At 37.4% G+C, this 26,356-nt stretch overlaps 2 protein-coding genes across 3 annotated transcripts in view; one reads left to right on the top strand and one right to left on the bottom strand.

Moving 5' to 3' along the window:
- Positions 1 to 247: 247 nt before the first annotated feature.
- The window catches only part of cyfip1 (cytoplasmic FMR1 interacting protein 1), a 44,526-nt gene continuing 18,417 nt past the window's right edge, over positions 248 to 26,356 (bottom strand). For both annotated transcript variants that reach the window (XM_082190191.1, XM_082190190.1), the window contains exons 13-31: positions 24,204 to 24,329; positions 23,660 to 23,826; positions 23,424 to 23,571; positions 21,141 to 21,294; positions 20,644 to 20,800; positions 20,262 to 20,358; positions 20,069 to 20,145; positions 19,837 to 19,945; positions 19,619 to 19,738; positions 18,879 to 19,078; positions 17,455 to 17,542; positions 12,802 to 12,945; positions 12,143 to 12,233; positions 10,485 to 10,615; positions 3,544 to 3,616; positions 3,336 to 3,430; positions 1,667 to 1,905; positions 1,443 to 1,590; positions 248 to 1,366 (exon numbers count right to left, since the gene is read on the bottom strand). In XM_082190191.1, coding sequence (XP_082046317.1) covers positions 1,202 to 1,366; positions 1,443 to 1,590; positions 1,667 to 1,905; positions 3,336 to 3,430; positions 3,544 to 3,616; positions 10,485 to 10,615; positions 12,143 to 12,233; positions 12,802 to 12,945; positions 17,455 to 17,542; positions 18,879 to 19,078; positions 19,619 to 19,738; positions 19,837 to 19,945; positions 20,069 to 20,145; positions 20,262 to 20,358; positions 20,644 to 20,800; positions 21,141 to 21,294; positions 23,424 to 23,571; positions 23,660 to 23,826; positions 24,204 to 24,329 — 2,529 coding nt within the window. In that variant the 3' untranslated portion in view covers positions 248 to 1,201. The remainder of the gene's footprint in view (positions 1,367 to 1,442; positions 1,591 to 1,666; positions 1,906 to 3,335; positions 3,431 to 3,543; positions 3,617 to 10,484; positions 10,616 to 12,142; positions 12,234 to 12,801; positions 12,946 to 17,454; positions 17,543 to 18,878; positions 19,079 to 19,618; positions 19,739 to 19,836; positions 19,946 to 20,068; positions 20,146 to 20,261; positions 20,359 to 20,643; positions 20,801 to 21,140; positions 21,295 to 23,423; positions 23,572 to 23,659; positions 23,827 to 24,203; positions 24,330 to 26,356) is intronic.
- Positions 12,935 to 17,448, top strand: fndc9 (fibronectin type III domain containing 9). Its single transcript, XM_082190201.1, has 2 exons — positions 12,935 to 14,256; positions 15,695 to 17,448. The coding sequence occupies exon 2, from the start codon at positions 15,792 to 15,794 to the stop codon at positions 16,455 to 16,457; it is 666 nt and encodes a 221-aa protein (XP_082046327.1). The 5' UTR covers positions 12,935 to 14,256; positions 15,695 to 15,791; the 3' UTR covers positions 16,458 to 17,448.

Consider the following 26,356-nt stretch of genomic DNA (forward strand, 5'->3'; position numbering starts at 1 on the left):
ACACAGCTACCTTCGGATTATGAATAGTATCAAACCAATCAACTCTTCTGGGGGAGACCCCACTGTCCTGCAAAATGTATAATTTACTTCCAATCTATTTCAACACACATCCTGAAGATTTTGATGATCTGGTTCAGGGCCTCTGGCAGAGACTTTCATATAGTGGTTCCCCAACCAATTTTTTTGTGAACTAGTCCTTTAACCCACTTACCTTTTTTTTTTTTTGTAAAGAAAGAACCAGGAAAACCAAGTTTGATACATATTTATTGAATTAAAATCTGATTACATAATTCAAATACTAAAAGGCACGTTTATTGAGAGTAAAAACTTGGTTACGCTTAAAGGGATAGTTCACCCAAAAAATTTTATTGTCATCATTTACTCACCCTCATGTTATTCCAAACCTGTACGAGTTTCTTTCTTCTGTTGAACACAAAGATATTTGAACAATATGGATAAACAAACAGTTGACGGTAGCCATTGACCTCCATAGTAGAAAACAAAATACTTATGGAAGCCAATGGCTACCATCAACTGTTTGTTTTCCCATATTCTTCAAAAATACTGGTACAGGTTTGGAATAACAAGAGTTAGTAAATTATGACAATTTTCATTTTTGGGTGGTCTATCCCTTTAAAGTTTTATTCAGGATAATAGAAGAAAAAAAACCTTGCATGCAATCATTCAACAACACCACATAGAAAATATACCACGGGTCTCTCACCACAGCAAAAGCTTAAATAATCAGTTGATAAAACCCACTTGGCCATTTTCCAACCCTTTCCCACTGCTTTCCCCAAGTATAAAACATGAAAATGAGTAGTGCTGTGCTATCATTAACATATAAAAGATAAGTCATTTATCTATGATAAGGCACGAGTGTGTATACAAAACAAATCAACCTGAAATACACTAAGTAAAACTGTTTGTCTACATCATCTTAAAACACATTAGCCTAGTTTACCAAAGCCTGAGATGTGCAAAACCAATAATGGTACAGTTGATTGGTGCATACCAAATCTCTCAACTAATCGCAAGGCAACTTACTGGCTCTGTGAACACTACAGGCTGGCATGAGAAAGGCTTCCTTAAGAAGAATGTGACAGTGAAACTGGTCCTAAACTTGAGGATAAACTTGTTGCTAAATATGTTTCCCTCTACCATCTCTTCCACTTCTAATTGGTGCAAATGTACGGCAATCTCAGTTACTGGCCAATGACTGATGGATCGGAGGCTGAAAGCAACGGACATGTTCTACTGGCATGTTCTCTCCATCCCCAGACTTCAGGTACTTGTTCAAAATGGCAAAGATTTCGTCATTCAAAATCTGGAACTTGCGAATTCGTTCACCCATTTTCTTTAGTGGCTAAAGTAGGAGAGAAACAAATGGATTAGTTGGTGACTTGATTGCAGAAGTTACATGAAAAATACACCAAACTCACCACACTCTTGATGATCTCGTCTTTGCCGTCATGTTTCTGCACCTTCAGGAGATGGTAGCTGAAGTCCAGGATATCAAAGCGTCTGTGCTGACCGAGTAATGTGATAATCATGCAACCGGCCCAGTTCAGACCATCTCCAAAACATTGCCTGGAAGAGGATCAAAATCTTTTAAAAAGCTCAAAATCCTAATTTTGTAAACAGCCGGTGATCAGTTTCCACTCACTCAACGGTGAACTCGTGAGCTCCCACCGGGATGCAGTACACAAACTGCATGGCGCTCCACAACCTGTGAAACTCTACGCACTCGTCCACGTGCATCACGCCGTTGCTGGGCAATGGCCCGCGCCAGATCGGGTCGTCCAGATAACCACGGACGCGAGTCAGAATGACCTCGAACATGGAGAGACCGCAGCACAGGCGCTCTTTAGTCAGCAGGTCACCCTCACGGGCGATGGCAATTTGCTGATGAGAGATCGTAAAGGGTATGGATTAAAATCGGACCAGCATGGCTCACTTAAATCCACATCAAGACATTGCAGATCCTGACTACAAAGACTTTACTACGAATTTAAAAAAGTCAAATATAGCTACAAACCATGAATATTTAGCATTATTCATACATTTTGGCCAGTAGGTGGCACTGTCACAACATTTAAGTGGTATTGTGACAATTCTGACAAGACTCATTTATGTTCAAATACTAACATTTTCTGAGAAACTGCCTGTTTGGCATGTCTTTGACAGGAACTACTAAGGTGGTCTGAGGTCAAACATCTTGTACCTATAAGTAATTTTTTTGTTTGTTTCACTTTTACAACTTCCTAAACATTCAATATAAACTATGGAAGCAGATTTCTGCCACATAAGGGAAATAATTATGCTTTGGTAAATCATAATTATGACAAGTTAGAATTTAAAAAAGTGACATGACGTGGTAACCCATACTTAGAATTTGACCTCTGCATTTAATCCATCCAAGTTAGTGCATACCCACTAGGAGCAGTGCGTAGCGAACGAACACACACACACACACACAGCAGAGGGCAGCCATTCACTGCAGCGATTGGGGCTTAGGTGCCGTGCTCAAGGGCACCTCAGTCGTGGGTACTGAGGGTGGAATAGAGCGCTGTTCATTCAATCCCCCAGCGACATTTTCTTGCCGGTATTGAGAATCGAACCGGCAACCTTCGGGTTACAAGTCCGACTCGCTAACCATTAGGTCACGACTGCTTTTAAAAAAAATTATTACTATGACAAAGTTGACATTATGAGATACTTAGTCATAATTTTGATATATAAAGTTTGAATTGTGAGATAAAAAGTCAATTGTGACAAATTGTATATGTGACATATATATTAAGTCAATTAGGACGAGTTGAAATTTTGAAGAAAGGTCAATGATGAGTGAATTTCAACTGTAAATTTCAAAATCGTTTGTCTCATAATTGTCAATTTCAATTTTTTTATTTAAAAAAAGCGTAACCAAAGCATGTTTTTTTTTTCTTATGTGGCAGAAATAGGTTTTGGACTTTGAAAAGACTTGGCACAGAAGCAGCATAAGAAGAAAGCAAGAGATCAGTTACTAATGCCCTAGTAGAAATACCAATTAATATAACGAAAAGTGAACGATAATAGCAGTTTTAGAAGGATAAAGTACTACTAATTTCCTCAAGTAACCTTTAGCCAGAAATCACAATTTTTATTGAAATTAATCAATTTGCCCATTACCACTGACACAACACAACAATCTGGAAGGCTCTGGGATGAGTTCAAAGCAGCAGTTAAGTGTGTAATTGGAGATGCTAATGACAATAAGTAGATGTGTGTGCTGGAGCTGGTAAAGCAGCAGAGCACGACTAAAGCGGCTGTCGGTGCAGTGATGTTTCACCCACCTGAGGGGTTCCCAGACGCTCGATCAGAGGCACCAAATGCAGTGCTGTGTATTTGGCCTCCAAACGCTTCATCTTTGCATCCAGACGTTCCCCTTCTGCACAAGTGTGGGATGTAGAGAGATTATTGGATATGTTTGAGGAACTTCTCACATGAAGCATGCTAAAAATACTGAATATCCTCAGGAAACATACATAAACATGAGCTTACCTTTAACGTGAACTCTTGGCAAGATGTTCTGGAAGGGCGCTGCATGCAACAAGTCACACACCTCCTCTTGAGACTACATGAAAGCAGAACTAATTTCAGAAACTATGGTTTTTAAAGCCTGAGTTAAATTCAAATAAGCAGCCTGAGACAAGCGTCCATTGCTGCTTTGACACGTACATATATAAATCAGAGTTTTGGTGCATTAATTTAGCTCTCAATATGACCAGGATAGATCCTGCTCATGTTGATGAAGCACTGAAACCATTAATCACTGGATCAATGCTCGTGGTTCTTTTTGTTTTGTTTTTTTTGTAACACTTTACAGTAATGTTCAATTCTTTAACGTTTCTTAATGCAATAGATATGAACTAACATTATTTACTCTTGATTAATGTTTTTTTTTCTTAATTCTAATACAACTTGAAATGTTAAAAATGTAGTTCATGTAGAAATTAACCGAGAAACAGAAATCAAACATTAACCATAAACATGAATACATGCTGTAAAAGAACAGTTCATTAACATTTCATGTTAGCTATTGTAATGTTAATGTTTAAAACATATGCTCTATACATTGTTTTTATGATGTTCATCTCTAAAAATGAACAAAAGCTACTTTTAAGCAAACAAAGGCGAGCATGATGGAGTAACCATTAGTAAACGAGTGATACAAGCAAGAGAGATTAATATTTTATATAAATAATATTATGCATTTAGATAAATATTCAATTTAGCCGTTCAAGAAATAATGAATACCCTCACAAAAAGAAAAAAAAGCATGTCATGTCAAAAAGGTGTTAAAAAGCATGTCTGATGAAGCCTTTTAGAAATCCTTGGCACAGATTTCTATGGTAACCAGGTTCCAGTAGATGGAGCCATGCAGTCACTCCACTGACAGGAGCTGTTCAAATGAGGCTGTTGACATTTCAATGAAAATGCCGAGAATTACAGCCGAAGGACCTGATTGGACTGACCTTGCCATCAGGCAGAGCAGGTAATTTCACACATGCATAGAGACTTTCTCCAGCAAATCTATATTTTAACAGACAGCCCTTGATTGTTGACACTATATCATTTGAAGATTAATTGTGGTGGAAGACAGAATCTCTCTGCGTAACTTTCATAACTGTGACTAACGGTTGACAATTAAACAGCAGCTTATCACATCTGTGAAAAGCCTCTTGAGTGTCTGGGTGAACGGCAATCTCAACCGTGCTGGAGGGATGTTTCAGCCATTAAACAGTCAAAACCCAACCAATTTCTTAACAGATCTAAAATGTTTTTTTTTTGTGTTATTGAACCTTTTCAGATAAGCTTAATTATTGGTTTATTATGAACATTAATTTTTGACAATGCAATGTAGAATTGAAAGGGCACACAAGGACAAAACATGTTATACTGCAATTAAAAGCCACTGAATTATTGTACAATTATTATACATACAGTGAGAGGTTCAACCAGGCGCTCAGGTAGATTCAGAGGAGTTTAAGATAGGTGCTCTTGGGGTAGGGAAAAAAAATCCAAAGGAAAACAAAAGCAGGTCCCAGGCACTCAGTCAAAATAATCAGGAGAAGGATCAGGTTAAAAAGCCTTTAATGAATGTGGCTTAAGTCATTTTAAAAATATGCACCAACATGTTTCGACCAACAAAATGGTCTTCATCAGGCCAGTCAAGCCATCATCATGCCCTGATGAAGACCATTTTGTTGGTCGAAACATGTTGGTGCATATTTTTTAAATGACTTAAGCCACATTCATTAAAGGCTTTTTAACCTGATCCTTCTCCTGATTATTTTGACTGAGTGCCTGGGACCTGCTTTTATTATACATACAGTGTTGGATGGATCTCACATTACTGAAATATATCTAGGTGTTAAATTGGGACTTCAGGGAATTCATATTATGACAAAAATATCACTATGTAGCACCTAAATATACAATTTATCTCATCCATAAATTAATTTTAATCTAAAGTTGGAGATGTCAACTACCCCCAATAAAAAGTAAATATGTGGCTGAAGTCTAGATCGTCTGCTTGCTGACGATTCTGATAAAGAATAAAGAATACCAGTCACAGCCGCAATCGTTCTCCTCTCCGCCATGTTTAAAGTTTGTCACATCCAACTCGGGAACTTGGGCATCAAAATTATCCCAGCGCTTCCAAGTGGTTAATATGACTCAAGAGGCCATTCATGTCCAATCTTTAACGAGGAAACTCATATTTACGATAATTCCAATAGCACGTGAAGGGCAGCATTACTTCCCTATTTGTGCCCTAAAGGGGCTGAACTCATTAACAAATTACAAATCAACCCAAACACATTAAGAGCTGTGGAACAGACATTCAAAATTTGCAAGCAGCCAAATGGCCCGTCTTTGGGGGCACAAACATTTCATTTCTAAAACATTTTAGATATAATAAAAAAGGTGTCAAAAGTGTGTGATAATTAATCACTTTTGATTAAACTGAATTGTTACCATTCAGACTTTGCTGCTTATTTTCTGTTCTTTTCAAAGTCGATGCTTATTTGCGATGCGACAGAATAACTATAACAGCAAGATCACATTAGTTGTGCTTTTTTTTTTTTTTTTGAACTGTGTTTTTATTGAACTTTTCATTTACATAAAAAAAAAACAAAAAAAAAAAACAAAAAAAAAAAAAACAAAAAAACAACAACAAGTTAAAATAAATACAAAAGTCCTTGGCAGCACTTCAGATAATACATCACATACCAGTGCATTGTCTGCATAGTTCAAACATTAATATATATAAGATATTTACTTCAAACTAATTTTTCAATTAGTGCCCACTTCCGTCGAAAAATTTCCGATTTCAACTGCAAGTCTGCTGTCATTTTCTCAAACATGTATATCTGTTTCAGTCTATGTGTCCATTCTGTCACAGTGGGTTCACGCACCTTCATCCAGTTCACAGTGATTATCTTCCTAGCTGACATTAACAATATATGCAATACAAACAAATGGGATTTACTGAACTGATCTGAAGGGAAACCTTCAAGCAAAAAAAATTCTGGGTGCATTGGAATATCTCTTTCTAAAACTTTATCGATTTCCCTTTTAACCCCCTGCCAATACCCTTGTATTTTGGGACATTCCCAGAATATATGCACATAGTCCCCCACCATCCCACAATCTCTCCAGCATTGTGATAATGGCGAAGTACTGTCAAATTTGGCAACCACCAGTGGAACTCTAAAGAATCTCATTTTCATTTTCCAATCAAATTCCTTCCACATTTGACTGCTGATACCCTTATGACAGCCAGCACATATATCTGTCCACATCTCATCCTCTATGACAGTATTTAACTCTAGTTCCCAATTCCTTTTGATATGAAACGTGTCATCGGATCGATCCTGCATTAACTTCCCATAGATATGTGCTATATGGTTTTTAGTAGGTAGATTGTGTTCAATAATATTGATAAAATATTTTTCAACATTTGTTGGAGATCTTTTAATTATGTCCCAATGTTTATGAGTTGTAATATAGTGACGTAATTGTAAATATCTAAAGAGATCATTCGATCTCAGTGTAAACTTGTCACATAATTGAGAAAAAGATCTTATGGTTTCCCCATCAAAAATTTGATTTATTATCTTTAAACCATTTTCTTCCCACCTATTAAAGGCACTATCCCATATAGAAGGAATGAAATCTGGGTTACCTGTAATGGGTATTGCACGTGATAAGGTGATTACTCCTCTGAACTTTTTCTGTATTGTGGACCAAATTTTTACAGTATGCTTTATCCATATATTTGTATTCTTCACTCTTTTCTGTGCATGCAAGTCCATGAATGGCAGAACTGTCAAAGAGACTCCAGGAAGTGAATTCTGTTCAATATTAACCCATTCTGCCTCCTTATCAATGCCAAGCCAAGCAGCCATAGCCCTAAGCTGAGCAGCCCAATAATAGTATCTAAGATTAGGAAGTTTCAAACCCCCCCTGTCCTTATTTGACATAAGTATTTTAAGCCTAATTCTTGGTCTTTTATTTTGCCAAATGAACTTTGAAATCAATTTTTCTAGTTTATTAAATGCTGAGACTGGAACCAAAACAGGGAGAGATTGAAATAAGAAGAGAAGTCTCGGCAAAATATTCATTTTTACTGTTTCAATCCTTCCAAACATGGAGAGAGGTAGTATCTCCCATCTCGCCAAATCTTTTTTTATGGTCTCAAAAAGCTGTGTGTAGTTAGCCAAGTATAAGTGTGATGTCTTGAGTGTAAGGGTAACCCCCAAGTATCTGAAACCCCCACTAGACCATCGAAAAGATACTTCATTATCTAACTGAGTGGGCCAATGTCCTGAAATCATCATTGCTTCTGATTTCTCAGCATTTATCTTATATCCAGAAACTAAGCCATAGTCTCTAAGGCACTCTAAAAGGGCTGGGATAGATGAAACAGGGTTTTCAATGAATAATAATACGTCATCGGCATATAGCGATATTTTATGACACTTCCCTCCTTTATCTGTTATCCCTTGTATTCTGGGGTTGCTCCTTATTAACTCCGCTAGTGGCTCAATACTAAGAGCAAATAAAACTGGAGACAGTGCATCTCCCTGACGAGTTCCCCTACCTAAATTAAAAAAATCTGAGCAGTGACCATTTACTCGAACTCTTGATTTAGGATTTTTGTAAAAAATCTTTACCCACTTAACAAAAGTGTCATGAAACCCCATATAATTTAGAGTCTGTTCCAGAAACACCCAGTCCACCCTATCAAATGCTTTCTCAGCATCTAGGCTGAGAAGCATTGAGGGTGTTTTACTATCTTTTCCAATTTGTTGTAAGTTTAAAGCTCTTCTTATGTTATTTGTTCCATATCTTTTATTAATAAATCCAGTCTGATCCGGTTTGACCAGTTTTTTAATATGCTTCTGAATTCTGTTTGCTATTATTGAAGTTAAGATTTTCATATCCTGACATAGTAAGCTTATTGGTCTATAGGCCATACATTGTGTAGGGTCTTTTCCAGTTTTATGAATTACAGTTATAATTGCGTCAGACCATGAATGTGGGGGGTCTTCATCATGTAGCACATAATTAAACACTTTACATAAATTAGGAGCTAATTCGTTTACAAATGCCTTGTAAAATTCCCCGGAGAACCCGTCTACCCCCGGCGACTTATTGTTTTTTAAATTTGCAATAGTCGCCCTTATTTCTTCTTCTGTAATAGGGGATATTATTTCCTTTGCTGTTTCTTCTGTTAGTTTGTTTAGTTCAATTGTTCGCAAAAATGTTTTAACTTTTTCCTCCTTATTTATTAAATTCTGGCCTTCATATAATTTTTTATAATAATCTTCAAATGCTTTGACTATATCATGTGGTTGTGTTTGCATTTTTGAGGTATCTGGGTGTTTGATTTTTGGAACTACCCTGCTCGCTTGAGCCTTGCGTAATTGAAAGGCCAAGAGCCTACTAGCTTTATTACTCATCTCGTAATATTTTCTACTTACAAATCTGAGTGCCCCCTCTGCTTTATATGTAAGCAAATCATCCAGTTTCTTTCTTTCCTGCTTTAAACATTCTAGAATTTTAATTTTACCTGTTTGTTTATGTTCAGTTTCCAGTTTCCTGATTTCATTCTCTATCTCATTTTGTTTGGCCAATCTCAATTTTCTGTTCCTGGATGTTATTTCTATTATTTTACCTCTTGTCACTGCTTTGGCCCCCTCCCACAATATAGATGGGGTAACCAGTCCATTATCGTTAATCTCAAAGTATTCAATCAATTGTCGTTTTATTTCTTCTTTCGCCTTACAATCATTTATTACTGAGACATTTAATCTCCAGTATTTAAATTGTTTGTCTTGTCCTAAATGAAGTTTTAGCCTGACTGGAGCATGATCAGATATAGTTATGGGATCTATATAACATTCTTTTATATTATGTATATCTGCTCTTGATGTACAAAAAAAGTCTATTCTAGAATAACTACCATGTACATGCGACATAAAGGTAAAATCCTTCTCTTTAGGATGCAAGTGTCGCCAAATATCAGTTAAACCTAATTCTAGTTGTGCTTTTAAAGTGACAGTGTTGCATAACAGAAACAACAGCTCTATAGCCTACAAACAAAAATAAAAAAACGGCACGCTCATGCAGGCAGTGAGCTGTAATAGACATTTGATCAAATGTGCACTGCTTTCATGTAAAGTATGACATAAACTGTACTCTGTAAGACCATTATCTTATACCGAGCATTGTTAGAAAGGGGCTGGTTGTTCAAAAGAAAAAGAAAAAGAAAAAGGTGAAGTTGATCTGCATCTTAAAAGGGTTGAACACTGACATGGAGATATTGATAGTGCTGCCACATGCAACAAAACTGCAGATGTGTTCCCATGACAACAGTGTGTCAAAGTCAGACATTGTACACACTGAACAGGTGGCAGATTAAATGGAATTCACCTGTGCTGGGTATATATTCCTTTTCCTGTCATGGGTTTGTGAATAATTCCCAAGTAAAAATTTAGAGACTCATTCATGATTGAAGACTTTAGTGAAGCTGTGTCTCATGTGTCACTCATCTCAGCACAAAGAAGAGAATATAAAAGAAACCAAATCACAAAGGAAGATGCTAATTAGTTACGCTCTCTACTCCTCACTCTTTACTGTAATAAAAATATCAAAACCACATTATCAATCTACTGAAAAAGATCTTTTTGGTGATGGAATGTGTGATAACTACCCCTTTGCATAGCTTATGTGCTGAAAGTGGTAAAAAAAATAAAAAAATAAATGACTAGATATTATTTGGGATGAAATGTCTTCTTTAAAGAAAAGATGATGGCAAAGTAGGATTAGTCAGTAACATTTTCAAGGCAGGGTTTAGTGATGGTGAGGACAACTTTCTGTAGTATGGTGTGAGTGGCCAGAGATGAAGTTGTGACAGCAGAATTGTATCATACCAAGCTCTGTTCACTCAGAAGGCAGAAGAGCAACGCATTTCCAACTTCCCTCAGGTTCTGGAAGCACACGGTCTTTAGCTCAGCATACTCCACAATGTCTTTCAACTGGTGGTGAAAGAACTCCAGAATTCCTGGATCCAGGAGACAAAATCATGCATTATAGTAATGACAGCCTCAAGTGTTGAAGCATCTTAAAAAGTATTCCTCTGGACCAATTTTGCATTTGCACAATTTATATTAATAGATCACAGAGCTGTCAAGGTTAATGCGTTAACACGTGATCAATTCAAAATCTTTAATGCTTTAAAATGATTTAACACAACTAACACAAATAAATCAAATAAATCACTCAAGCATGCGAAATTGCGAATGGCCACATTCCGTTTCTTCATTTAAAGTGGTGTGTTTATGGCCCTCAATGTCCAAATCCTTTAACGCGAGAGTTGTAAAAAGCAGCCAGTGCGGGACATGCAGCACGTGCTTGATATTAAAAAGAGTTATAAAGCTTGATGAGCTGTTCCTCAGGGGGCTTTCTGTGTGCGTGCTCCGAGACGGAGCAAAACACGGACAAGAAAAGTTTTGGCTACCTACTTTGGGCATCGGATACGTGTCTAAACGGTTTAATACACACACTAAGGCAAGTACTCTCGTAAACAAAGTTTATTGTTAATACAATTTTTTTTTTTTGTATAAAAAACAAAAAAAAACAAAAAAAAACACCCACTGCTCTTAACTAAATAACTTCAGAATCCGTGTAGGTCTATATTTAACTCATGGAGTGAAGACAGAGCAGTGTTATACATAGTTTTGTTGAATTGAAAAATAAGCTGACCTTACGTGTCAAAATAAGTTGTGCTATGTCTTAGTTTTGGATATGACTAAAATTGTCCAATCTGAAAGTTTAATTTGTTGTATATAGAAAATTATGCAAAAAATTACGTGGTGTATACTCAATTTCATGATATGTGTGCGATCAATCACGATTAAAAATGTGAATCTACTGGCAGCCCTAATGTGTGTGTGTGTGTGTGTGTGTGTGTGTTCAAATTCTGTGGTTTCATCCCCATACATTTAATCTTAAAAAATTTCAGAAGAGCCACAAGAATCTATAGTGACAGTTTTTAAGTTTACTTTCTTTCGTTATGCCAGTTCCTGCCAAGAATCCGAGAATAAGTATTAATCTTACAACCAGAAGCTTTTAACTACATAAACAGACCATTTGCCATTTTTATACCCTCTGCTTTTCTCTCTCTCGCTCTACTCCACCCACTTCATTTTTTTCTCCAGGCTGTCTGAAAGGCCACATAATCAGACACAGCCATGATTTCAGCATGGAGTGCACCCTCTCAGTATGGTCACCCGGAATGTTATAACAAACAAAGAGAGAGGGAAAGATGGCGAGAGGCAATTACCAAACCTTCTCAAATCAAGGAGTCTGACTACGTCTTAAAAAAAAAAAAAAAGCATCTGCTGCGGAAGCTCTGCTTGCACCAATGTGTGAATGACACTGCAGACTACCAATCTGCCCAGCAGCACAGTTGGATTTATCAAAGCTTAATAATGTAGTGCTTGTCTTTTACTTGGTAATATTTACACAGGGTCAAAGTTCCTCTCTTGGGTCAGAAAATAAAAGGCTTGTTTAGGAGTGTGATTTTCACCTGGCGAGCCATACTCGTGGCGAGGCAGACGGCATATCTTGGGCATCACTTCCATCAGGGTCTTCACATATTGCAGGATGGTGCCCTGAAGCTGCATCGGAAAGATCAAGACGACGATGTGATTTCAGCACAAATGTTTGCTAATATCAACACATCTTGAAAAAGATAATCTTTATCCTTTAAAGAAAAAAGTTTGCTCTAACAATGATCTGATTCAATGAAGATTCTTAATAAATTATGTGATGCATCATGAAATTTGGTATACAACGTATCATTGAATGCAATGAACCCATGAACTTGCTTGTTGCTAGCATCGCACTCATTTCTTTTAGAGCTGCTGTACAGACCAAATGAACTGTTTGCATCATTGGATCATTTTCCTGTAATCACTGTAAAGCTGCTTTAAAACAATCTGTATTGTATAAAGCGCTATATAAATAAAGGTGACTTGATATGTTCTACAGTTTAAAACCACTCAAATTAAGGCATCACTTCGTAGGCTCTAGTAGGAACGTGGTCGGACATAAATACAAAATACAACATGCATTTCCTCTCACACATTTGAGAGCAGCAGAGAAAAAAATAGATTATGTTTAGGGTTTTGCAAAAGCCCTCAGATCTCCATACACAAACTTCATTTTGAATGCCCGTGCACATACCAGGCTTTTGACAACCTTTAACAGCTCTTCCATCACCACAGCAATTCCCTGGTATCCCAGAAGTCTGCAAATAGCCTTAATATGCGGAGGTCCCAGGAAGTTCCGGTAGAGGCTGTATATGCTACTGTATGCCAAATTCAAGGCCTGAATCATCATAAAAAAGAAAGAGCATGTTATGGAATGCATGGAGCAAAACTGAAGAGTTTATGTTGAGGCATTGTTTCGTTTGTTAGTTACAACTCTTTTTTTTATGTCTATGTTCACCCCTTAGTTAATTATAGAGAAATTATTATTATCTGTTTACTGTAGCTCATACCCAACACAGCTCAGAACCAGCTGTGACTTTAAATATTCATCAAAAAGAGAAAATGTAAACATAACCCCAGTGCTGCCAAACTAACAAAGGGTGTGTGTGTATGTATATATATTATATAATTTATAATTTAAATCATGACAACTTTTGAAAAGTTTTAGCATGTTAATGAGTATGGCAATGTTCTACTGCTGTTTATTATTACAGCTGCTGCAGAGCAAGTATGGACTTGTTACTGCCAATAGATACACAGAGTGTATGCTGTGAGCATGTAAGATATGCTGCTGCTGCATGAATAGACACAGAAATACAGAAAAGTAGATCTAGACAGGTGGAGGATTTAAGAGTAAATCTGACAGCGCAGTGCAGGATTAGCCTACAGCAAACACTGAACCAGACTATTTGAATAAGCAGCAAGCAATCTCATTGGCTGCAGAATCAGCAGAAGCCAATGAGCTTTCTCCATATGTTAATGATGTGATTGCTTGTAGATTGCATGGTAAGGACTGGCTCATGACTGAACTATATATACACATTATATATATATGCGTCACGTTACTACAATTCAAATAAACTGTAATAGTTTTTAAACGGCAAAAAAAAAGAAAGAAAAGAAACAAGTTCCTTCTGTTTCTCTAATTAGCAAACAGTACTTTTATGTTGACCTATTAAAGATTAATCATAAATGCATGAGCATGCATGTCCGTAGGTGTTGTGGCAGTGAGTCAGAGGAGACAGGTCACCAGTCTGAGGGAGTAATTGAAAGCACAGTGGGGGAGGAAAAACTCGGTGTGTTCCTCCAATGATTGAGGGAGAAAGGATGCGTAAGAGACAGAGGACAAGCAAGAGAGTTCACGCTCTCCCAGCTGTAATTCTGTTTAAAATGCAGTCTACGCAAAACATTGATGTGTCGTCTCCCCCCTCCCCACTGAACTCTCTCTCTCTGCTTTATGTGCCGTCTGCTGCTCTAATCAGAAAGAGGAGCTTTTCTGTGCAGCGGTGTGGATGTGGAGCCCTTTCTGAAGCAGACTTGAGCCATGCCAAACAGAAAGCTACAGGTCATACACTCTCACGCTTCAGGGGGATTCTGTCAGCAACAGCGAGACGACCTGTCTATGAAGTGACGACTCTTATCTCTTACGGTAGGATTTTTGCTCCTTTACCTCTCAATTTTAGTTTTCCCAGACACACCTGTGTCTCTGTTAGATTTCCAAAGATTTTTTTTAAAGTGTGGATTACCTGTAAAGAATGGTAAAAGACCAATTTAAGTACTGTCTGAAAATATAACTAAAGGTCAATCTTTAGTAACTATGCAGCTCTGAAACAGATTGAAAAGAGTGACAGGCACATAGAGCAAGGGAATATACATTGTTTTCCTCAGACATGAGGGAATTGTCTGAGTGTTATTGACAGTGTGCTTCTGGAAGATCAAAATGATTAGTGTTCAAGCTTTCACACAGTGCTGATTGCCGAGTAATTACAGTGTGAATGTGTAGCATAAAGGTTCACCACTCATCCACACAAGTCCAATGTGGTGATTTATGGATTGAGTTTATGGGCTTCAAACAAACTAAATCCATGAGCAGCAAGAGAAACAAAACACGGCAACTATAATGAACAAACTAATTCACATTTTAAGCCAAAGATAAATATCCTGAGATCTATGTCTGCTCTCTAAGAGCTGAAGCAGGGGATTTTGGACTAATAAAAATGTACATATAGAATTTTTTTATTTTATAAAATAATCATGAATCAGTGTTTGACCATGCATAATCAATGGCCGGTCTTAAAACAGTGGACACTAAATATATAGTTTATTTGTTAAACCATGACATTTATATAATTTTAACCTCAAAACTATATTTATTGTGCTGTAATGCCATTCAATTATAATGACTCGAGAGAATCCCTTAAGAACTTCTCTCTTGGCAAGGGGATATATGGATGTTACATCAATTGGAAATTCACTTAATCCTGCTTTAGATACCTTGATACATAGTTTTGGAGAGGAAAAAAAAATTAGATACAATGTAATCAAGGGCGGATAAAAAAATAAAAAATAAATCTCTTTTACTCAACCTGGTGCTTTTTTCCCACTAGATAAATCTGCTTTAGCTAACACCATGCTAGTGCAGGGCAATTGTACTTGAATGGAAGAGAAAACTGAAATGACAACAGACTATAACCATACAAAAAAGCCATCTTGTGTTACCTACTCAACCATTTTCAATGTTAATTATCACAGTATGAAAGACAAATTAGACAGAAAAAAATATACAAATGTATTGACCACTGCAATTAGCTAAAACACGTTTATAGCAAAGCTGCAGGTTTTTTATATATCCGTTCTCAACCATCAGTTACCATCAATGTTACTGATTAATTCCTTTTGACAAAGCCCTTCAATTAAAACACAATTTCAGTTCTGAAATCAATGATTGAAGTTTTAAAATTCTTTATGTTTTAAAGTTTTGTTTTATGCCAGATGCAAGCTCATTGGTAATTTATTAGGGCCTTTTTGTACCACATTCAAGGATAGAAATTATCTGAATGAATGTTTTTTGCCCTCTATTCTTTCAGATTCTTCAAAATCGTTGTATGTCGTCTTAAACCAGCTTTCATCATCAAACTGTGCGTTCATAAGAGACTGAGTCTTGACCTAAAAGACATACTCAACATGCCTATCACCATTCAGAACGTCACCGCCACCTCTGCCATCGTCAGCTGGCCGTCTTCTCCAGGCTGTGTGGATACGTTCTACAGCGTCATGTATCACCCTAACTGGAACAGCCTTCTGATGGGTTACACGCGCAAGAGTTTCCTGCGCGAGGACAGGGTTCCCGTGAGCCAGACGTCCACCAGTCTGGGCGACCTCAGTCCTCAGACCACATACATCCTCTGTGTCACCTGCCAGTCTGCCAATCCTACCAGAGAGCAGTGCCAGGTCTTTAGTACCCTAGATGAAGGCACTGAGCTCGGGGGGAGTGGCAGGGAGCTGGCGATGGGAGTCTGGCTGGCCAGCAGCATTCTCTTGCTAATCATTGCTGTGGCTCTGCTTTGGGGATGTCTCCACACCATGTGTCCAGCAAAGAGGGACCCAGGAAGAGGAAACCAGCCAGGTCCGAACCATCCACACCTGGCTCTGACCCCCATGGGTGGGAACATGGGAAGTGAAGGAAGGAAAAGTCTATATATGCCCAGTTGCGGGGAGGAGGACTCTCAGAACGCAACGGTGATCGAGAATCCTTTTCGAGTCGAGCATGGCAGAGAAATGGCAAACGAGCAGAGTCGTGAACTTCGAACACAAATTAATAAACACAGATTTGTCCCCGAGTCAGAATAACTGGGGTGCCAAATGTGATATACTGACTGCCAAAATTCTAACTATTAAAACTTACACACAATGAGGACAATCAACAGGGTGAAAAGCATTTTGAGGAAATGAGGCTCAGACAATTGGGCTGGGCTGATTGGGTTAAATTAGCATTAAAATGTCAGATGAAAACATCATTAGCTAATCAACCAAGGAAACTGATGGGAGGCCCCATAGCTTACACTGTACTGGACTTTAAGGTGCACAAAGTATTGTTTTGGTATACCTTTCTAATAAGGTTAAATTTGTAAACACGAGTTAATGCATTCAGCATAAGAATTTATTGATCTAGGTTTATGTTAAATTAATAAATTTTACCCCCATTATTTTTGTTTTTGTAATAATTTATAATAAAATCAAATCCACCCACTTTTTAATACTTACATTTATTCATTTAGCTGACGCTTTTATCCAAAGCGACTTACAATTGCTAATTATGTCAGAGGTCGCACGCCTCTGGAGCAACTAGGGGTTAAGTGTCTTGCTCAGGGACACATTGGTGTCTCACAGTGGATTCGAACCCGGGTCTCTCACACCAAAGGCATGTGTCTTATCCATTGCGCCACCCTAATACTTATAATAATAATAATCATATTTATTATAATTTGTATCATTCTTATTTGAAAGTTATAATTTTTATGCTTAAAAAAAATAGGATTTTCTAATAGACACAAAATTAAGATTCAACCGCTAAACCACAGCTAAAACCAAGCTATATTATATGATTATATATAGCTTTAATGCATTTACGTGTTTTTGATTGTAATGTCTCTGTGAGTTAAACAGTCTGTTTGTGCATTCATTGATATCCTTCTCTGCTTGAAATGTACCTTGCCTACCTATCTATCTTGCTTAATAAAAAATATTTCCCTGTATGTTATTGTTTGTGAGAGGCATATTGTAACTGCATGTGAACAATGGAGATATAACTGATCTAGGTTTGATATTTAAACTCGTTCAAACCCACCTTTGAGCCATATAGGTATTGTGGCTGGGCGTTGGGAGGCTTGTCTCTCTGAAACTCTTGAGAAAACGGCAGCACGGTGCGAACAAATCTAAAAGAGATAGGGGGAAAAATTTGATTTGACCATTTTTGTATTATTGGCTTTGCCATGCAGTTATTGTCTTCTCTGTTCAATCAGGCTGCGCTCAGCATGCCCACTCTATCCCCATTCACAGTACCAATACATTGGAAAAACTCATCACACAAGCTTTCAGACAAAAAAAAAGGGCTACAAATATCTGTTCTGGTTAAAGTAACTGTAGCTGTGTGTTTAATATAACAGACGCAGGCGAGAAGTGGCATCAATGTGCTCGGTGTACCTTTTTGCATCCCGAGCTGAAGCTAATTAGTTTCTGAAATCTTACAAAGATGTAACCATCCTCCTACCAGTTATGAACTGCACTGAGACAACAGCTGAACCCTTATGGTGTTAGTTCATTTTGATACGCCTACATTTATGATGAATTTGTCAGATATCCCCTGAAAGCCACAAAATGTTAAAGCCACCTCAACCTGACAGTGTAAAGATGACTTTAATCTTCTTTTTATCCCACATTCAGCCTACCTGTACATCACGTCTGTACACTCCATCTTGAAGACCTCACAATTTAGTCATAGAAATATTTCCCACCTCACTATGGATCCTTACAAAGCTGTTTTTTTTTTCTCTCTGCTGTCATATTTGATATTTGGGTCAGAGTGTACCTTGTAAAATGATCGTGTTCGACAATTATTTGACAATAAAAGAGATGAGAAATAAAAAGTGATGGATATAACAGCAAAAGGTAGATAAACACTCAATTCACAGAAAAAAAGATAAAAAAGGTAATTGATTTGCCTCAAATTGCTGCAGATTAGACACTTATGCTGCAAACAAAAATCTGTGTACAAGAGTGTGTCTCAAGTGTGGAAAAACACTTCTGAAACATAACAGTCCTTTACTGGTTAAAATAAAACAGACATCCCAGTCATATCTTTTGATTATTCACATTTAAGCACAGACTATCAATAACTAATGAAATAACTCAATTAACAATTCTCTAAAACTAAAGATATAAGCAATGCTCCATCTTAATTTAAGTGTCTTGGGCGTCTGGTTTTTTGACAAGTGATGAAAGAAATGTCAATTCCTTCTGTTTAAATGAAATATGGATGAATGAATACATTTTGCAACAGCTGAAGCCTGAAAGTCTACATAATTATAGCTGTTAAAATGCTATCCATTTATGACATTATACATTTAGATTATTGCACAACCATATCAGTAAGATTAGTAGAGCCTGCATGATTCTTTTTAGTATTTATATGTAATAATATATTTTACAAAAAAACCCCGAATTTCTTATAATTACGACATATCGGGGGGTGAGGGTGATGGGCTGACCCACCTGTTCGTGGAGCCGTTGTAACAGTAGTTGGGCAAGAAGTCATAGTTGAGTTCCCAGAAGACATGGAGAGTGATTCTGCCATAGGGTGCGGATACGTTGTGGTTTGCCTCGCGAAACATGGTGTCGATACTGTCCAGTGTCAAATACTTGCTGAGGAGCTTGTGGGTCATCCGGTTAATATCCAGCAAACCCTCCAACTCCTGATCATAGACAAAGAGAGAAAGAGCGACTGAAAAAAAAAGCCCTCTCACGTTTTGACACAATAATGATGTTTACACACAATGCAAGTCTATTTTATTCAAGCACCCACAGACTTCTGGCAACAATTTGTATGAAAACCAATAATGAGCCTTGGAACAATTTCATGGCATTTTAAAAAGCTGTGTCACAATCAGACGTCCAATATCTATACATTAATGCGCGCACACACATACAGGAAGCAAATATTAATAAAACGATTCACTCTCTGGCAGAGCCAGCGAATTATTTCTGCTGCACTGAATTTCAATTCTGCAATGAAAGCAACCTCTCTTTCATTAGAAAACCTGAACAGGCAAATTCAGGTAAAAACAGCTAAAACACAGCTAAAACACAGCTAAAACACAGCTAAAACACAGCTAAAACACAGCTAAAACACAGCTAAAACACAGCTAAAACACAGCTGAGCAAATTCAAGGTCTCAGTGAGAGAGAAAAATGACAAATGTATGTTTCCATAAAAACACTTGAAGGATAAGGCACCATGATGGAAGTAAGGTCCTCGCTCTCAAAGCGGTTGATGGCTAGCTCAAGAGATTTGTAAAGCGCAGAGGACACTCGCTGGGTGATCAGGCGGTTCAAGTCGATTGATCGTCCAAGGAGCTTCAAGAGAAAAGGGCAAAAAAAGATGAGTGGACTTAAGAACAGCATTAGTAAACAGAAATGAATATGTAATCGTACAGAAGAGTGGCCATTCTTACCTGTACATGTCTCTGTTTGAGCAGCGTCTCGTAACGATTGGAGGAAGGCCACGAGATATTGGCACCTTGATTCTTACATTCAGCTCTTAGTCTCTTATCCAGAAGGAGACTACAGAGAGAAATCGTGTTACAGAAAATAAAAGATACTTTAAGTCCCCAAAGTTACTTACATTACTACAGAATTTTTTTTTCATATTTGTCCTGAAAATGACATTTTCACAGACAGACTTACCTTCCGGCAAGAATCTTGTAGTAGGCAAAAATCTGATCAGCAAGTTTGTAGACAAACTGGTCAAAGCAGAGATTCACCTGAAAGAAAGAAAAAATCCAGATGCATAATCACTTAAAAGAACATTAAAGCAGATTAAATGCAAAATGCAATAAAACATTTTTAGAATGAATGTAGAAGGTCAAGAGGGTTTTACCTCAGCTTCAATCTCGTCATAAAGGAACTGCTTTTTAAACTTTGTGAGAGCGTAGTGTGCGCTGTCGTTATACAGATCCAGTGAATACAACACGTACCTGTGTACATCAGGCAGACTTATAAGCATTTTTTTGCACATATACCATGGCAATTCATGTACTAAAAAACTTTATTACACTAAGGTGTTCTTGTTACAGTGTAATTATACATTTAAGTACTGAGTAATATTAATTAACAACATGCACTTACTATAGCGTTAGGGTTTGGTTTAGGGTTAGATGCATGCGATTATGCATAATTTACTGTTATTACTATAGTAAGTACATGTAAAGTCCGTAACAAGGACACTTAAGTGATACCAAAATGTAATATTTTGTTCTCACTCCATCATAGAGGCCTCTTTAATCTCGAGGATGTGGTCAGTGAGGATCCAAGGCATGGACATCTCAATGGGAAACTGGATGCGGCGGCCCATTGTGAGCTCCAAAAAGAACTCGCGGAACCAGAGCTGGGACAAATCACAGCACTGCTGCAGTGTCTCTGCAACACAACACGCATGCAGAAGAGACAAAACATTAATACCGTCTGACCAAATTCAACTAAATAGACTGGCCCCATAAAGTATTTGGACACCAAGTCACCATGAAATCAAAATGGACAATTCTTAATTTGTAATGGAACGCTGCTATGTTTATTATAAATGATTTATCAGAGATAATGTGTCTTGGTACATAGTGGTATGCAAAAAAGGTTTGGTTAAAATAGTATAGTCATATAGTTGGACACTAAAATCATGGTAATTGCACATCAGTTTTACTGTTCATAAAAGGGTGAACATACAACAAATTTGGGGAGGACAGGCATTTAGCCTGTTCCTTACCACTGAAGTTGAGCAGATGAGTGTAGAAGAATGATTCGCGATGGAATTTCTCGATGTCCAGGATGGTTGGTCCCTCAAGACTACTGCGCAGAGTCTTCTTTGAGCCGCTCTTATCAGCGACCAAAGACTCCAGCATCGTCCTGACCATATACAGCTATAGAGGAACAGAAAGAAGCAGCAGGTGAAAGGACATTAAGTCTCTGATGAAAAGTTGGACATCTTTACTAAGCACAGCCACTCCTCAACAGACAGATTCACATCACCATTCTGCTCGTGTCATCTCGACACAGGTGGGGGGTTCTCTATGTGCTGATGGAGGGCATACAAGTGTCAAAGCCTCCCTGGACATTTCAGCCAGGTATCAAAGGACTCGTCTGTATCTCTGCCCTTGGATTCCATCTGGAATTGTGTGTGAGTGTGTGTCCGTGTGACAATGTATTCAAATACTGAGAGAGGCTACATTCACAACAGTCATTGTTTGGGTCAAATTGCCCTGTTCATAATATAAGACAGGGATTTTCAAACTTTTTGATGCAGGTCCCTCAAATATGATCCCCTTGTGAGAGGAAATATGAACTATTCCTAAAATATACAGGCAGCTACATAAAAATAAAATATGATATTTTAAAAGCAACACAATTATATCATTGTTTCCAAAAATTAAATAGTTGGATAATACTAAAGAAAACTGATAAAATATTTAGTGGAAATTATTTTTTATTAAGTCTGGTGCGTATCTGAGATAAAGACTTTTCTTGTTTACCCAGAAAACTATATGCAGATTTATTTCATAATAGTGCTTCCAGTGGAATAAAATTGCAATTAATCTCGTGCCTTATGACCAGATTTTAAAAGTAGAATGAAATATCCTATTTATGTTAGTTAATTAAATAAATAAATAAATAAATAAATACATACATAGGAGGTCTATAATAGTAAACGATCCACTGGCATTGCAATTTCTCTCAATGAAAGTTGCTCGGTTGGAGCAGGACAGGCATTTCCCCACTTTTCACTTATAAATTCCCCACTTATAAATGAATACCTTGTCACTTTTCATCACAAGGTATTAATTTAATACCAAGGCATCAGCAAAGGCCAAATTTTGCTTCAGAGTAGGGGGTGGGCGATATGGCAAACATTTTATTTCACGATTTTTTTCATCAAAATCATGACTTTTTTTTTTTTCATGTTGGTTTTACTATTTTGCAAGTGATGGAGCAGTACAGCCAAACTAATTTCCATATTTTAAAAATGTTGCCTTACAAGGTAACAAAAAAGAATGAGAGACCATTTAGGCCAAAGTAAGGGTGATGAAGCTACTGAAGATAAGTGAGCAGTAAGTGATTTTCTCTTTGTTGCCGCTTGTCATTAATGTTAAACAACAAAAGACAGGTTTATTAGGCTGCTGTCAATTTAAAGCACGGATCTATTATACAGACACGCAATCGGTTTTCTCCTAACTGTTTACGTTCACTTGCGATAACCGACTGTTTATGAAAAAAAAGAAAAATATAATATTTTTTCAAAAGCAGATCGTGGAGACATTTTAATCATTCACAAACAGAAATCATGACGCATGTATGAATCTCTCAAAAAATGGCAATAGTAAAGCACTGAGATCATGTTGAGAGGCAGCACCGATTACAGCTCAAATCCCCGAGGCGCTATTGACATTCAATACAACACCCTACCACGGCACATCGGATTCAACTGTGCTTCATGCAATATATGCGGCAAAAGCTAGCGGAAGATTACAAGTTCTTCTGAATGACACTGACAGAGCATGTGTGACTGTGTGTGTGTGTGTGTGTGTGTGTGTGTATATATAACAGGTTGAAAAACAGAAAGCAATATGACTTGTTAGGCGGTTTCATATAAGGGGTTGTATAAGGTGAGAATGGGATGAGGTGATGTTATGTAGCTAATCTGAAATCTGCGAGTACAGCTTTTGGACCCTGTTTGAAAAAGGCATCAGCAGCAGAAATAGATTTATCAATTTCCTCAACATGAACCATACTCTACATAAATACATGACCCCAATCGACTCGATGTCGATGCAATATAAATTTCACATGCTTTTGCATTCAGAATGGAGGAAATCATAAACTACATGCATTTGAGGATAACTCTGTTGCCCCCTTGAGTTCTGAGGTTTGTTACCACCACTGTAAGAAAAAATGTAATGCATGTATAATGGGGTTGCTATATTGTCTGCATTTGTGTAGAGCATGTTTCTGTCCTTTATATGGTATAGAAACTGGAAATTGGAGAGTCGCATACTTGAGTGCTGGAGGGTCCCACGGCACGACGAGGAACTTTGATATCAAATCCCCCTTTAGGGTCCTTCTCGCCCCGCAGCGCTGGGTCATTATGTGGCTCTCTGCCCGCCTCCCAATCACATATGGTCTTACGGATGGCTTGGAGGACACTGGAACAACATCACTGTCAGCTTACAAAGACTTAAACCACTAGAGCAGTCAGACAGAAATATCATCCGGTTTGGAGCTCTGTTGTACCTCTGGACGACGTTCTTCTTTCTCTTGATAGCCTGACGCAGCGGTTCTCTGAGTGTGACCTGGGCAAAGTCTTGCAGAGCTGAATAGATGGTGTGACGGATTGCATGGTTGAACACGCTTTCCATTCGGCCCATCAGCACCTGCAGGCCCTTTATCATCGCAATGACCTAAACAAGTAGACAGAAGCACATTCAGACAGAGGACTGGAAAACGAAGACTGACTTAATTGAGTTAATTTGGATACACTAAACAATTGACACGGATTAACAAACATTTCATCAGTGATGTCAATTCAGTCATTGATCTGATTCATTGAGTTAATTCAGAGAGGATTCATCAAGCGGATTCAAAACACAAGCCTACACAGAGTTTGATACTGAATTTTAGGCATTCTAAAGAAATAATAAAAATAATTAAATACAAAAATAATTTTTATTTGAAATTAAATTAAAAAAAATCTTTATAATGACTTATAAAAAAATATATAATTAAAGAACAACTGAATTAATTGTTAATTGAGATTTGGCCCTGCAGGTGTACTGACCTCCACCAGAGCAAACTTCTCCTCGCTGGTGTAGTTGTATCTGGTGGCACGTTCATACTCCTCAGCATTATCTGGGCATTCTTTGTTGGAGTATTTGTCTGTAGGGTGCACCAATTTCCAGGAATACTGCAAAAAAGAAAACATTTTACAATCTTTCATGTATACTTGCTTATGATGATTATTCTGTAAGATATTTTCAATGCTGCTTAAATAAACATCAACAACATCTATAAACAAATTTCTGAAACTATGGTCCATCATCTCTCTCTCCAACCTAATTAGCTACAAATATCAAAATCCATTTTACTAATTGCAAAGAATGGACTTGTTGCAGGCTGTTTCTATGGCAACAATATTTCATGAGACTGCCAGTATGGAGTGTTTTGTTTGGAACGTCTGTTCCAAGAAAAAGAAAAAAAAAGCATAGCTAGAACTGACTATTAAAGTGAAATGAATGATTAAAATCAAAGGTGAAAATGTTGATGGCCTTGTGGAAGTAAAGTGAAAGAACATAGGTCTGGTCTACTCAATGAATGAGGTTCAAGCTCTTTGTCTTGAATGGGTGGGTTGATGCTACTGAAAATTGAGGTTAGTTTAGTCTTTCATGAGTGCAACAGGCTGCCAATATTTTGCCAATTCAAGCGAGATAACTGAATTTGGTACTTTGACCACCCAGAAAGCCTCTTTCATGTCTGCTTGAGCGGACAAATTCACACAAAACAATGTCAAACTGCCCACCTCATACACATTGTCGATTATGTCTTAGGTAAACGTAAACAATTGAGAAATAAAACACATGTTATTTGCTCCGAGCATTAGTTCTTAAAGTGACAGCCGCCTAATATTCCTGCTGCTGTCTGTTTTTAATGTTAATCAAACAACAAAGGACAAAGAAGATAGTTTAGTCTATTTGAGACAGTTGAGAGTAGGGCTGTCACTAATGATTATTTTGGTAATAGAGTAATCAGTCAATTGTTTTTGGAAAGTAACTGGAATTTTTTGTATGGTAATAAAAATAGACCAACGCAAACAACTGCCTTTAAATTACCTAAAATATATAATAACGAAGGCAATCATTTTTGGTTCAAATAAAGTATCAAGAGCAAGTAATATGTTTTTATAGAACAACATTGTTAAAAATACATAATATAATATACATAATATAAACAATCAACTTACGTACATTATGTATTACAATAAATGCCTTCAGAGGGTGCCAAATGCCTGGTAATTGTTGTTGTTACACTTTACAGCAGATCAAATCCTTGTTTAATATTGGCCAAATGACATGTTCAATTAGTCTTTAATATTTGGCCAGTTCTTTACGATGAGATGTGCTCAACACATGTAAATGATAACATGGAGCAGCATTTACTGTGAACGGACCCGCTGTCAGATGCACGGAACCTACATGCATGCAAATAATTATAGCGCACACTGTATTAAATATATTTAATTAAAATCGCAGCCTTTGTAAATTCACAATAGCACTATGCTACACTGGTTTTAAATGGTTTTCATATATTGTACATATATTGTATATTGTATCAGTATACTGTATAATATTATTTTTCATTTGATACAAAATGTAATATTTCATTATATGCCAAAATATACATAGCCTTAGTTTTTGTATCCCAGATTTTCAGTGTGTTCTCAAAGTTTTGTACCTTATTGTATGCAAATCTACGGAGCCCTTAAAGGGACATGGTGAAGGAGAAAAAAAATTAGATATATATTTTAATGCTTTTATGTTCACTCACAAGAGTTTCTAGGGGGTCTTAAAGGTTTTACAAACGAACGGCAAGTAAATTTTTTCTGGGGGGGGGGGCAAACATATTGCGTGAGAATTTCAGTGTTATCTAATTTTAGACCAGTTTCTCCTCTGCCTTTTCTGTCAAAGGGTTTGGAAAAAGTTGTTTTCATACAGTTACAAGCCTTTTTGCAGAAAAATTCTGTGCTTGAAAAATTTCCATCTGGTTTTAGATCACGTCACAGTACTGAGTCTGCACTGCTCAGAGTACATAATGATATTGCCGTGTCTGTGGATGCCGGGAATCCTGCTGTTTTAGTGCTTTTAAACCTCACAGCGGCGTTTGATACAGTGGACCATGCAGTCCTCCTCTCTCGCCTTGATCATTGTGTAGGCATTC

The sequence above is a fragment of the Leuciscus leuciscus genome, assembly GCF_965113295.1.
Source record: "Leuciscus leuciscus genome assembly, chromosome: 14".
Lineage (NCBI taxonomy): Eukaryota > Metazoa > Chordata > Actinopteri > Cypriniformes > Leuciscidae > Leuciscus > Leuciscus leuciscus.